A 12,771-nucleotide genomic window follows, 5' to 3' on the forward strand; every position below is an offset into this window, starting at 1 on the left:
TCCCATAGAACGGTACCTCACTTTTTTCGATAGTTTTGGAGTTTTAGCCTTATTATCCCATCGAAATTGTTCAAGTTTGGTAACAATTCCGGCAGAGTATTTTCGGTATAGGTCAACGTTTTGATATAACATTATCTTCTAATTTGCGGTGTTTCGGTGGACTTAGCCTTATTATCCCACCGAAATGGCTTAAGCTTACGACATACGTATTTACACACCTAACTAACCTACACATATAGCTTAAGACCTCAGTAGCCAGAGCATCTACTCTTATTATATATGTAATTATAACTTATAAATATAATTGTTAATAAATAAATAACCTACACATACATAAAATTTCACCAAATTCTGTCCAAATGTTTCGGAGGAGTTAGAACATATTGTTTATGGGTGGAGAGAATTTTTGTCAAAGAGAGTAACAACATGGTGTAATAGGAGACTCGGAAGTTTTATGATGTGTATGCGTTAAACGCGTGTGTTTCGTGCTTTGTTATTTTTAACCAACGTAGCAAGCGAAGAGGAAAAGAAAATATGGTATTGATTAGGTTGGTTTTTTTCTCCAGTGTTCTAGAGACAATCGGTGAGCAAAGACGGTAAAGTGAGTAAATAAATCAGTATATTGTCTTTTCTTAAAGAAATTGTGCTTTTTAGTAAATTAAATGTCCAATACATTTTATAATTGAATCAAAAAGGTGAATGGAAATATTTTATTGGACAAGGAAGAGATCGCCTTTAATATTGGTAATTACATCAATACATTTTTTATATACATACATATGTATATTTGAAATATGGATGTATCTATTTATTACATTATATAATCATTTGATTCCAGATGCCGATTTCCCTATGATGATTTGAACTTTGAAGATAAACGCGACAAAATCGTTTAGTTGGCAATAAGAGCAGTACCTAAAATTTTCTGAGCGACATTTGTGCAGAACATTTCGAAGCTGAACAAGTATATTTTCTGATACTAAATTTTGAATATTATTTTCTTTCTTGTCCACAATTTTAGGTGCAAATATTTTGTGACCATGGATACCTAAAATGTATCAAAATACAGAAAATCGAGAGGTACCGTTGTATGGGGGCTATTCCAAAACATGGGCCTATGTTGACAGCTATGTTTTGGATATGTTTTGTGATCACTAGGAAACTCAACTGTCAAATTACAGGTAGTTCGGTCAAATAATGTAGATAAAATCCCCAACATACGAGAAATGGGGAGGTACCGTTATATGGGCCTATGCTAAAACATGGACCAATGTTGTCAGTTTTTGGTGGAGATGTTTTGTGACCACTGGGAACCTCAAATGTACAATTGCAGGTAGTTCGGTCAAATAATGTTGCTATAATCCCCAAAATACCGAAAATCAGGAGGTGCCGTTATATGGGGGCTATACAGAAACAGGGACCTATGTTGACGGGTTCTGGTGGAGATGTTGTGTGACTACTGAGAACCTCAACTGTAAAATTACAGGTAGTTCGGTCAAATAATGTAGCTATAATTCCCAAAATACCGAAAATCGGGAGGTACCGTTATATGGGAGCTATACCAAAACATAAACCTATGTCCATATCTTTTGGAATATAAGTTTGTTGGTCATTAGAAACCCCAAATGTCAAATTATAGCTAATTTGAAAATGAGACAAAAATTGCAAAACACCTGAAATGGTGCGATACCGTTATATGGGGGCTATACCAAAACGTGGACCGATATAGCCCATCATCGAACTTCACCTGCCTGCAAACAAAGGACGTATCTTCCCAAAATTTCAGCGTCCTATCTCTATTTTGGTGGATGCTACAGTGATTACCACTGACGGACGGACGGACATGCACAGATCGACTCAGATTACGCTGATCAAGAATATATGTACTTTATAGGGTCGCAAATGATTATTTCAATGCGTTACAAACGGAAAAACAAACTTAATATACCCTCCATACTATGGTGGAGGGTATAAAAACGTCATATTGTGGTACTTTTATAGCGCCTCTTAAAATAAAGGACGAAAAGGACATTGAGGAAGCGAAAATAAGCTAAAGCAACAGTGAACAAAGATATAACGCTAATTCCTGATGGCTTACAGGGTCTCTAACAAAAACGCGGAAGTGCGACTCACGGCGGATCTGTCCTTCGGGGATCTTAATATATTCACCAAGACCTTTCATCTCCAAAAGGAATTATCTCTGCCCCAAAATGTGTGTTCACAGTGTAATAAATGCCATTATTCCACTTTTATCGTCGACTTACCACCATAAAGACTGCCTGCTTTTCTGGTAACAATTACATAGGCATTTAGAAGTACCGTGCTGCAGTGGCATGCACGTCCGCCTTGCGCTCAGATTGTCTGCGGTTCAAACCCTGACCAGAACATCAACATCGGCTTACGTTTTCTCAGTATTTCAACTTCACTAAAAAGTGGTGTCGTAAGACACGCCGTTCCGGCCCGATGATAAGAAGTATGTCCCACATTACTGAGCCAATATTAATTGGCGTGCACTCATTGATAGGAGAGAAGCCCCCATTGTCCCTTCGGGGGTATTGTGAAACAAATGTTTGTATGTATTAAACTTTTATCCGTTCACTTAACTACTTAATTTAGTACGATTTAGTACTTTTCGTATATATTTGCATATATTTCCAAATCACCTCCTTCCATAAACAACATATCTCAACCGATATTAGCATAACAATTTTGATGATTTTAACTTTATTCGTTCACAAAATAACAAATTTTAGTAATTGTCGTAAACTTATTGTTCTGATTTCCAAAAACCCAAGTATTTTGCACTCTGTCCTTGTCCCAATTTTCCGCTTAGAATTTGAGCTCTACCCGTTAGCGTAATACGAAAGCCAAAATTTTTTGTACATTTTAGTACTTTTTCTCTTACGAACACACCTAGACTTCAATAGGAAACCTCACTCAGAATTTGAAGATTCTAGATTTAGCCGTTTCTCCTCGACGTTGTCTACCAATAAGTCAAACAAATGCACTATAGGCCCAATGGCAGGTTTCTGAGGTAAAAAGTCTATTTTTGAAGTCATATATTTGGATAAAATAGTAACGGGATTAGATGCTTAACACTTTGAGCCACTTAGAAACAAAATCATTTCAACCTGGCAACGCTTCATGACCACATACCGGGCTGTCAAAGATATTGCAACTGACATTGTAAATTTTTATAAAAATCTATCAAACAAAGAACAAAATTTGTTGCGCTCTACAATTAAAAACCGCTAACATAATAAACAGTTTTTAATGGATAACACGTGTAAAGGTATGTTAATAAATATTCTGATTAAGAATTAAAAAAAATATTAGATTTGGTAAGGAATATTTGATGTAGACTTGTGGTGAATTTTTTGTCTAGTTTATATTGTAGTTTATATGGTTTTTGGAATAGAAATCTCGGTATTGCGACGTATTCGCGAAACTTTATATATGTGGTAGAAGGTAATAGTGAGTACTATGTGTGTCGAAAATTTTATCCCGTATGGATCCGTAAACTTATAGAAAAATACTTACAGATAGAGTGACACTTAAAAATTTGGATATGTTTTAAGTATTGAACTTTGCAGGGAGTGGGACTTGTCAATATGACACAAATCGCCATATTTGATAATTATCTTAATCGAGTTATAAAAAGCATTGAATTCTTTTATTTTCAAGATCTCTTAATTTAGTAACTGGGACTACAAACAGCTTCTAAATTTAAAAAATCTTAACCTGTAGTTATAAAGTATTCAAAAATCGGACGCGATCGCGGTATTCAACTTCCAAATCATCAATTAATGATGGAGGTCACAATTACTATTGTATTGTATACCAATACGTCTAATAATAAACATCGGGCCTAAATTTGAAAGATCCAGCAGCTTACAGTGACTTGTTGCCTCAAAAACCTGTCATTGGGCCCATATTGAAATGGTACAAATTTTAGTACATTTAACTGCTCTTCTACTACGAATTTTCAAAAACCCAGCCAACTCGACCACCTCCGCCCGAAGACTAACCCTCACTCAACATTTCAAGTTCCTAGCTTCCGCCATTTCAGCTGGGCATTGATTGTCAGTCAAACATTATTGCTCAGGTATTAAGATACGAGTTTGAGGCAGTTATGAAAATAGGAGTGAATGAGAGACCGCAACAACATATTAAGATAATAAGTGGTTGCGGTAATGAAGCACAAAAATAGCAATCGTTTGATACAAAAAAGTCAAAATCGCATTTTTTAAGAAACGAGGTTGAGGAAGTAAGGCATCGATATATCACAAATATTGTCAATTATTTCATATACCACCTCCAAAAAACGATAATTTTTTTCGCGCTACATCAACGATTTTTGGTGTATAGTTTAAGAAAAAATCCCCAATGCGAATCTGCTCGCGAGCCAATTTTTGGTTGTTGCGGGCAAAATTATGGCGGTTTTATTTCGGCTTTTAAGAAAGAAAATATTATAAAAACACTAATTTAATGGATTACCCAAAATACATAAAGATGGCATCATATTAAGACCAATATCTTCATCATTCAACGTACCTTGCTTTAATTTAGCGCAATACATTGGACAAACTCTAAAATTCTTAATTTCACCCATACATAACATAAAAAACTCGTTTGAATTAAAAGAAAAACTCAATAGCATTTTCTTGGATAAGGATGACTAATAATATCTTTTGACGTGGTGTCCCTACACACGTAGTAATTAAGAGCATAATGGAAAAATGGAAAATTATAAAAGAGAAAACCAGTATTCCTAAGCAAAATTTCCTCAAAATATTACAATTTATCCTCAATGACAACAACTATTTTAAGTACAATAACAATTTATACAAACAGACCTATGGTGTGCTAATGAGGAACCCATTATCACCTACGATCGCTGATATCGTATTGGTCACTCTACTGGACGAAGTACTGAAGGAAAAGGGAATCAATATAAAATTACAATTAGAAACAAAAATGACGAACAAATCATATTACACCTTCTTAACACATATCACCAAAAAATCAAATTTACCATAGAGAAAGAAGAAAACAATAGACTAGCCTACTTGAATATGTTGACAATAAGAGACATGGATAAAATCAAAACAGATTGGTACACTTAAAACATGGCATCTGGACGAATAATAAACTTCCTTTCGACACAACCAAAAAAAGGAAGTGAATACTGCAACAAATAACAAGTAAAAAAGTATCAGTCGTCTTTGCCGACAGAGATATACCCTCAGCCTGTGTAAATTAAAATACTTTTTTCCCGAAAAAACGTACAGGGGTTTCAAATTTGTGGGCGTATGAACTTCCCGACCAAAATATTGACTAGGATAAAAGCTCAAAGCTTCGACAGTTGCCATGCGCTTTAGACACTACATATGGTGCCATAGACATTTTTTACACTTTTCTTGCTGTTTTCTCAAGAAGTATAGATTTGCCCCTGATAAAGATTTTACCACCGTAATGGATACAGCGAATGAAAGTTGCTTCAACAAAAATCAAACTGATTCGAGAGCAGGTATTAAAATGAATTTATCCGAAATTTTGTGTGGGAGGTACCCGACTGAGTGGACGAATACAGTCCATATTCGGACATGATCTATATCTGGTAGATATATTACGACGTGTAAAGTATGGACCAAATCGGTCACTCCCTTCAAGAGTTATAATGCGCACAATTTTTCCGAAAAAATTTTAACTTTTGTGGGAGAGGTACCTGAAGGAGTGAACCGATATGGCTTATCTTTGAACTTAAACTATATTTTTACCAAATATTATGAAGGCCAAATTATGGACCGAATCGGCTGATCCTTTCAAGAATTATGTTGAACTTCAAAACTACACAGAGGTTTTTTGTACCTTTCAGGATATTTTCTCAGGAAGTATGGGCTTGCCCCTGATGAAACTTGTACCGTCATATGGGGCGAAGTGTATACAAGTTGCTACAACAAAAAACGAAGCGCTTCAAGAACAGGTCCTAAACTGAATTTCTCCGAAATTTTGTGTGGGAGGTACCCGAAGGAGTGAACCGATTGAGTCCATATTGGAACCTCACCTAAGTCTAGTAGAAATTTCACGATGTGCAAAGTATGGACTAAATCGGATGCTCCCTTCAAGAGTAATCGTCCGCACAAACTTTCCGAAAATTTCAGAACTTTTATGGGGGAGGTACCGGAAGGAGTGGCCGATATAACCCATCTTCGAACTTAAACTAAGTTTGGGCAAAATATTACAAAAGCCAAAATTTGAACCGAATCGGTTCATCCGTTCGAGAGTTATAGTGCGCTCCAGCCAGCAGGACGTACAGACGAACGGACATTGGTCAATCGACTCCAAATTGTTTGAAACACATTTCGTCCAAACATACTTGGGGTCTAAAACCATTATTTCGATGAGGCACATTTTTGGTCGTATCAAAGTGTAAATACCCTCTTTAGCCTAAAGGCTGAGGGTATAAAAAGATTATCCTTATTCAGTTGGGTTATACTTTTACTTTGATCCGGAGAAAACAAAAAAAAATTTTTTTAAATAAATATAGACACAACTTCCACGCAAATTATCTTTTAAGGCCAATATTTTTTGCCACGTCCAAAAACATTTCATTTTATCTAAAAATATTTAATTTGTATAATATACAATCACAAGTCGTGTGTTCTAAAAATGTAAACCTTGGTTTCAGCTATGTTAAATTTTCAAAAATATTGGCGAAATATTATGTTTATATTTTATGTTTTATATGTTTATAGTATTATTTTTTCTATTGCAGTGGCTTATCATATTTTGGCAAATGTTACCGTGCGTTGTCATATTAGTACTTACCTTAGAGGTAGTGTTGGTATTATTGAACATTTATAATCTTTAATACGTTCAAAATTTATTTTATTGAGAACTTGCATTCAAAACATTCTACATATCTACATTTATTTTGTATAATCACATACATATGTACATATCTATATAGTTATTTCAAAATATTTTCTATAATTTTGTTATTTCATTTGCACCATGCGATTTTCACTTTTAATACAGACGGGAATATGGAGAAGCAGCATAAGTGCCATATGAAGATGATGAAACATAACCGCCATGATATACTGGACTAGCAACGGTCCTCAGGACTGGTGTAACATATGACGTTCTTACCACTGGAGCAACAACATCCTGAACAACATGGGCGGACTTATGGACTACAGCATGACTAGAATGGGACACTGAAGTGGGAACTGTGTGGACAACAGCACCAACTGTGGCCAAGGCAGGCTGATGAATGGCAACTGTAGGATGGCTATAAGTTACATAGGGTGATGATGCAACCAGGCCACTTGGACGAGCCACGGCAGCGACTAGGAGGGCAGACAATACCAACTAGAAGGAAAATTGATGGAACATTAAAAATACAATATTTTTATTTAATTTACACTCACCAATTTGAACATTTTGAAAAGATTTAGCTAACTTAGTATTTGAATGTTGCTATGCTTTTGTGTAATTACTGATTGGTTAGCATAGTATTTATAGCTAATTTCAAATTTCTTTCGAAACAAAAAAGTGAAATAGGATATTATGCATTTAGCGGTATATAGGGATTCACATGCTTTACCTTGTTTTCAGCTTCATTGAACGCAAGAAATGCAAATCATAGCCCATGTTTTTTTTCTAGCCGCATAGCCGTGATCATAAATATTTTTATTGTTGTTGTTTGCTAATTTTAAGCAGAAGTAATTTGTTTGTAAGGTAAATAGAGTAGTAATTAGATCTATCTACTGACAGTGAATAGCATTTAGCCAGCAAGTCGTCACAATGATAATGACAGTTGTATGTTAGATAGCTACAAGATTTAACGCCAGCACCTATCATAAACATGCTTTGTATTTGTTTCCAGCCCTCTATTTTCAAGTTTCTTTTGAATCTATCCGCACGCTATTATGACTACCCAACTAATGTGTGTGTGTGTGTGTGTTTTTTTTTTTTGTTTTTGTCATTAATAAAATATTTTCTTACTTCCATTGCTTCCGATGTAATTAATAGCAGTAGTTTGTTCATTATTCCGATAGCATTTTTTCTTTTTTTAAATTATTATGATTTTACTCTGAGTTAGCATAAATGATAAACGAATGATCATTTGATTAATTAGATAGATGGTATTAGAGGTTATTACGTCCTAAGTGTAAATGAAGAGCCAATATATATTTGAATTCATAGATTTATAGTTAAGGGGTGACCCCAGTTGTACAGTTCATTCATTTTTTGCAAGAGACCTACGAAACGTTTTTGGTGGATTTTTATTTTCATTTCATTTCAATCTACGGTCTGAATTCTTTTGGTTAAAAAATACTTCGTATTTTTGTGGCAAATGACCGTCTATGAAACCCTGTTTTTATACCCTCCACTATAATATGGAGGGTGTAATTAAGTTTGTAATTCCGTTTGTAACATATCGAAATATTCATCGGAGACCCTATAATGTATATATACTCTTCCCGAGGGAGTTTGTCGGTTCTCCTACCGGGCGCGTCCCCATCGGCGGATAGGGGGAGGCGGATGGTCGTACCACTCTGTCCAACACTTGTTGAATGGCGAGTCTGGGGCAGAGTGGTGTGGTAATCCACCTCCGGAAACCTAGAGTTTCCCGCGGACAAAAAACTGACTACGATGGTGTTCCCCTAAAACAAAAAGCAACCATGGAAGGAGAAAAAATTAATAAAAATGTTACGGTGCAAGGCCTAATAAACCCAGTACCGGCGGGGACTAGTGATGTGCCTACGAGTCACATGTCGATGTCATGCGATCGTGAGCAAACATCTCCCGCAGATATGGGTGCCTTGGCATCTGTGGTCGAAGGTAAGGCGACAAGCACCCAACCTCGAGTTACAACGGAAAAGGATAAAGGGCAGCATAGGGAGAGATTTAACTTGACCCAACCATCTGAGGATGGTAGCGACCCTGGTTCCGAATCCTACAGCTGCGGCAAAACCAACATCACTGTTGTGGAAAATCCCATAAAAGAGGAAGTCCACAAGATAGTGGAGGAAGTCAGCGAGAGCATCGCGAAGCTGACTACAAAGAGAATACAGTGGTCAGGGGACCAAAGACGCAAGTACAAGAGAAACCAGGCCACACTGAAAAGAGATCAACAGCGGGATGCTTCACAGGGTACCACATACACTCCCTCCACTTCTTCGGAAGCGGCGAAGAGAATAAGGTCTCCTGAGGAGCAGAACACCGTTAAACCCAGTTAGAAGAAAAATGGCTTCCCACCTTCAAATGCCCAGGACAAACCCCATCAGGACCCAAGCAGACGAGACTGCCAAAAGTATCCTTCAACGGAGACTGGTGAGGCGAGTGCGGAAACGAAGAGGGAGAGCGCGACGTCGGAACCTTCTGGAATGGCCGGGGACTCAATAAGGAAGTCTAAAACCATCCAGAAGAGGAAGATGGACGCAGAAACAGGAACGGAGCCGCCATCGACTTACGCCAAGGTAGCCAAGAGATACTACGGGGATGATCTTTGCTATGCAGTAATCGACACCAGCAAAGGATCTGGAAGGCTACATAAAGACCATTTGTTTGAGATCGAGAAGTTGATCAACGACAAGCTACTGGAACAAATCCTGAAAGGGCGTGTTTCAATATTGTACCACTTGGACGCACACACAAACTCTGCAGCACTCGAGGAGGTAGTCAGCAGCATAACAACTCCATGGAAAGGTGGCAGACTAAAGCTGGTGAGGAAAGACGAAATTCCTCACATGACCAAAGCGTCGGTGTACGTCAAGGGGTATGGCTGTAAGCTCAAGACAGAGCGCATTCTCGAAGTCCTTGGTGTCCAAAATTAGACCTTAGAAATGAAGAGGTGGTAGGTCTTCCACAGGGAGGAGAAAGAAAACGGCACTCTCCTTGTGGTGGGGATCGACGACCTCTCACTTGCCGGGCTCGCCAAGACTAAGGGAAAGGCGTATTTCGTTTCGAACTTAGTGTACTTCAAGATTGGAAAGGCAAGAGTGGGCGACGAAGAGAATGCCAAGGCTACCACCCAGGAGGTCAAACCTACCAAAGATACCCATGAGGGAGGTGCAGAAGAGCAAATCAGCGCCTCCCGTGAAGTCAACCTACTGTGGGACCAATGATTGAGGTCATCCAGGTCAACCTCCATCGGAGGTCACTAGCACTGATCGAAAAAATAACTAAAGGTTATATACAAATTGGTTTAATCCAAGAACAAGTAAAAAAGTATCAGTCGGCTTTTCCGACAGAGATATACCCTCAGCCTGTGCAGATTGAAACGCTTTTTTCACAAAAAACTTATATATTTAGGGGGTTTCAAAATTTTGTTCGTATGAACCGACAAAAATGTTGATTAGTATTAAAGTTCAAAAATTTTGCGGAAAAGGTACTTAAAGGAATGGATCGACATAGACCATGGGTGCCATAGGGGGTTTTTACACTCTTCGGGCTGTTTTCTCAAGAAGTATGGACTTGCCCCTGAAACAACTTTTACCATCGTAATTGAGGCAGCGAATGTAAGTTTCTTCAACAAAAATCAAAGTGATTCAATAGCAGGTCTTAAAGCGAACTTATCCAAAATTTTGTGTGGGAGGTACGGGATGGAGTGGACAAATATAGTCCATATTCGAACCTGATCTATATCTGGTAGATGTTATGAGAATGTGTAAAGTATGGACCAAATCGGTCACTCCCATCAAGAGTTATCGTGCCCACAATTTTTCCGAATATTTTTGAACTTTTGTGGGGTAGGTACCTGAAGGAGTGCACCGATATGGCTTATCTACGAAACAATATTACGTAGGCCAAATTTTGGCTGGAATCGGCATATCCGTTCGAGAATTATCTTGCGCTTCCACCCATAAACATGGTGTCATAAAGTTTGTTTTTCAACTTTCAGGCTATTTTTTCAGGAAGTATGGACTTGCCCCTGAGGAAATTTGAACCTTCGTATAGGGGACAGTGAATACAAGATGTACCAACAAAAACCAAGGCGATTCGAGAGCAGGTCCTAAACTGAACTTTTCCGAAATTTTGTGTGGGAGGTACTCGAAGGAGTTTACCGATTGAGTCCATATTCGAACCTCATCTAAGTCTGGTAGAAATTTCATAATGTGCAAAGTATGGACCAAATCGGTTACTCCCTTCAAGAGTTATCGTACGCACAAATTTTCCGCACATTTTCGAACTTTTGTGGGGGAGGTACCGGAAGGAGTGGACCGATATAATCCATCTTTGAACTTGAACTAAGTTTGGACAAAATATTACGAAAGCCAAAATTTGGACCGAATCGGCAGATCCGTTCGAGTGTTATCTTGCGCTCCAACCACTACACACGGTGTCCTCAGGAAGTATGGACTTGCCCCTAATGAAACTTACAGCGTCGTATAGAGGACAGCGAATACAACTTGCGTAAACAAAAATCAAAGCGATTCGAGACCAGGTCCTAAACTGAACTTTTCCGAAATTTTGTGTGGGAGGTATCCGAAGGAGTGGACCGATTGAGTCCATATTGGAACCTCATCTAAGTTTGGTAGAAATTACACGATGTGCAAAGTATGGACCAAATCGGTTATTCGTTACAAGAGTTATCGTGCGCACAAGTTTTGCGACAAGTTTTGAACATTTGTGGAGGAGGTACCTGAAGGAGTGGATCTATATGGCCCATCTTCGAACTTAAATCGAATCTGGACAAAATATTTCCATACCCAAAATTTGAACCGAATTGATTGATCCGTTCGAGAGTTATCGTGCGCACCAGCCTGCCAGACAGACAGACAGACAGACGGACGGACATTGCTAGATCTACTCAAAATTGTCTGAAACGGATATCGTACAAACATACTTGGGGTCTAAAACCATTATTTCGATGAGGCACATTTTTGGTCGTATCAAAGTGTAAATACCCTCTTTAGCCTAAAGGCTGAGGGTATAAAAATCCACAAAAAACAAGTAAAAAGTGACAGTCGGCTTTGCCGACAGATATATACCCTCAGCCAATGTGAAGCGAAACTTTCACCTCCGGACAGATCGAAGGTATTTAAGGTCTCTTCAGAATTTTGTGGCCCTTTTTGGACATTTGAACTTGCCGACAAAAATGTGGATTAGGAAACTGCACTAAGATACAATTGTTGAACTTTTGTAGGGCAGGTACCCTTAGGGAGGACCGATATGGGCCATATTAGAAGTTAAACTATATTTTGATAAAATATTAGGAGATCCAAAGTTTGGACCAAGTTGGTTGCCCCATCCAAGTTATATCGTCCTAGCATTTTAGTGACATTTTTTAAATATTGAGGAGAAGTACCGAAAGTTGTAGACGGGTATTGCCCATGAAACTAAGTTTGGATATAATATGACGAAGACCAAATCTTGGACCAAATCGGTTGAACAGTTCGAGAGTTATCGTGCTCTCCGACCGCCACATATGGTGAAATATGGGTTTTCTACACCTTTCGGGCTGTTTTCCCAAGAAATATGGACTTGCCCCTGAAAAAACTTTTACCGTCGTAATGGAGGTAGCGAATGCAAATCGTTTCAACAAAAATCAAACTGATTCGAGAGCTGGTCTTAAAGTGAACTTATCCGAAATTTTGTGTGAGAGGTACAGAAGGAGTAGACAAATATAATCCACATTCGAACCTGATCTATATCTGGTAGATATATTAGGATGTGCAAAGGATGGGATCGGTCACTCCCTTCAAGAGTTATCGTGCGCACAATTTTCCGAACATTTTTGAACTTTTGTGGGGGAGG

The 12,771-nt window shown here is 38.1% G+C and overlaps 1 protein-coding gene across 1 annotated transcript; it reads right to left on the reverse strand.

Annotated features, from left to right (window-relative positions):
* Window positions 1–6,869: 6,869 nt before the first annotated feature.
* On the reverse strand, window positions 6,870–7,544 carry LOC141401741 (uncharacterized). Its single transcript, XM_073982141.1, has 2 exons — window positions 7,437–7,544; window positions 6,870–7,377 (listed from the first exon to the last, which is right to left on the reverse strand). The coding sequence occupies exons 1-2, from the start codon at window positions 7,446–7,448 to the stop codon at window positions 7,033–7,035; spliced, it is 357 nt and encodes a 118-aa protein (XP_073838242.1). The 5' UTR covers window positions 7,449–7,544; the 3' UTR covers window positions 6,870–7,032.
* Between the last annotated feature and the right edge of the window lie 5,227 nt (window positions 7,545–12,771).

Source organism: Musca autumnalis, unplaced genomic scaffold (assembly GCF_047663935.1).
Source record: "Musca autumnalis isolate F117 unplaced genomic scaffold, ASM4766393v1 scaffold_4, whole genome shotgun sequence".
Taxonomy (NCBI): domain Eukaryota; kingdom Metazoa; phylum Arthropoda; class Insecta; order Diptera; family Muscidae; genus Musca; species Musca autumnalis.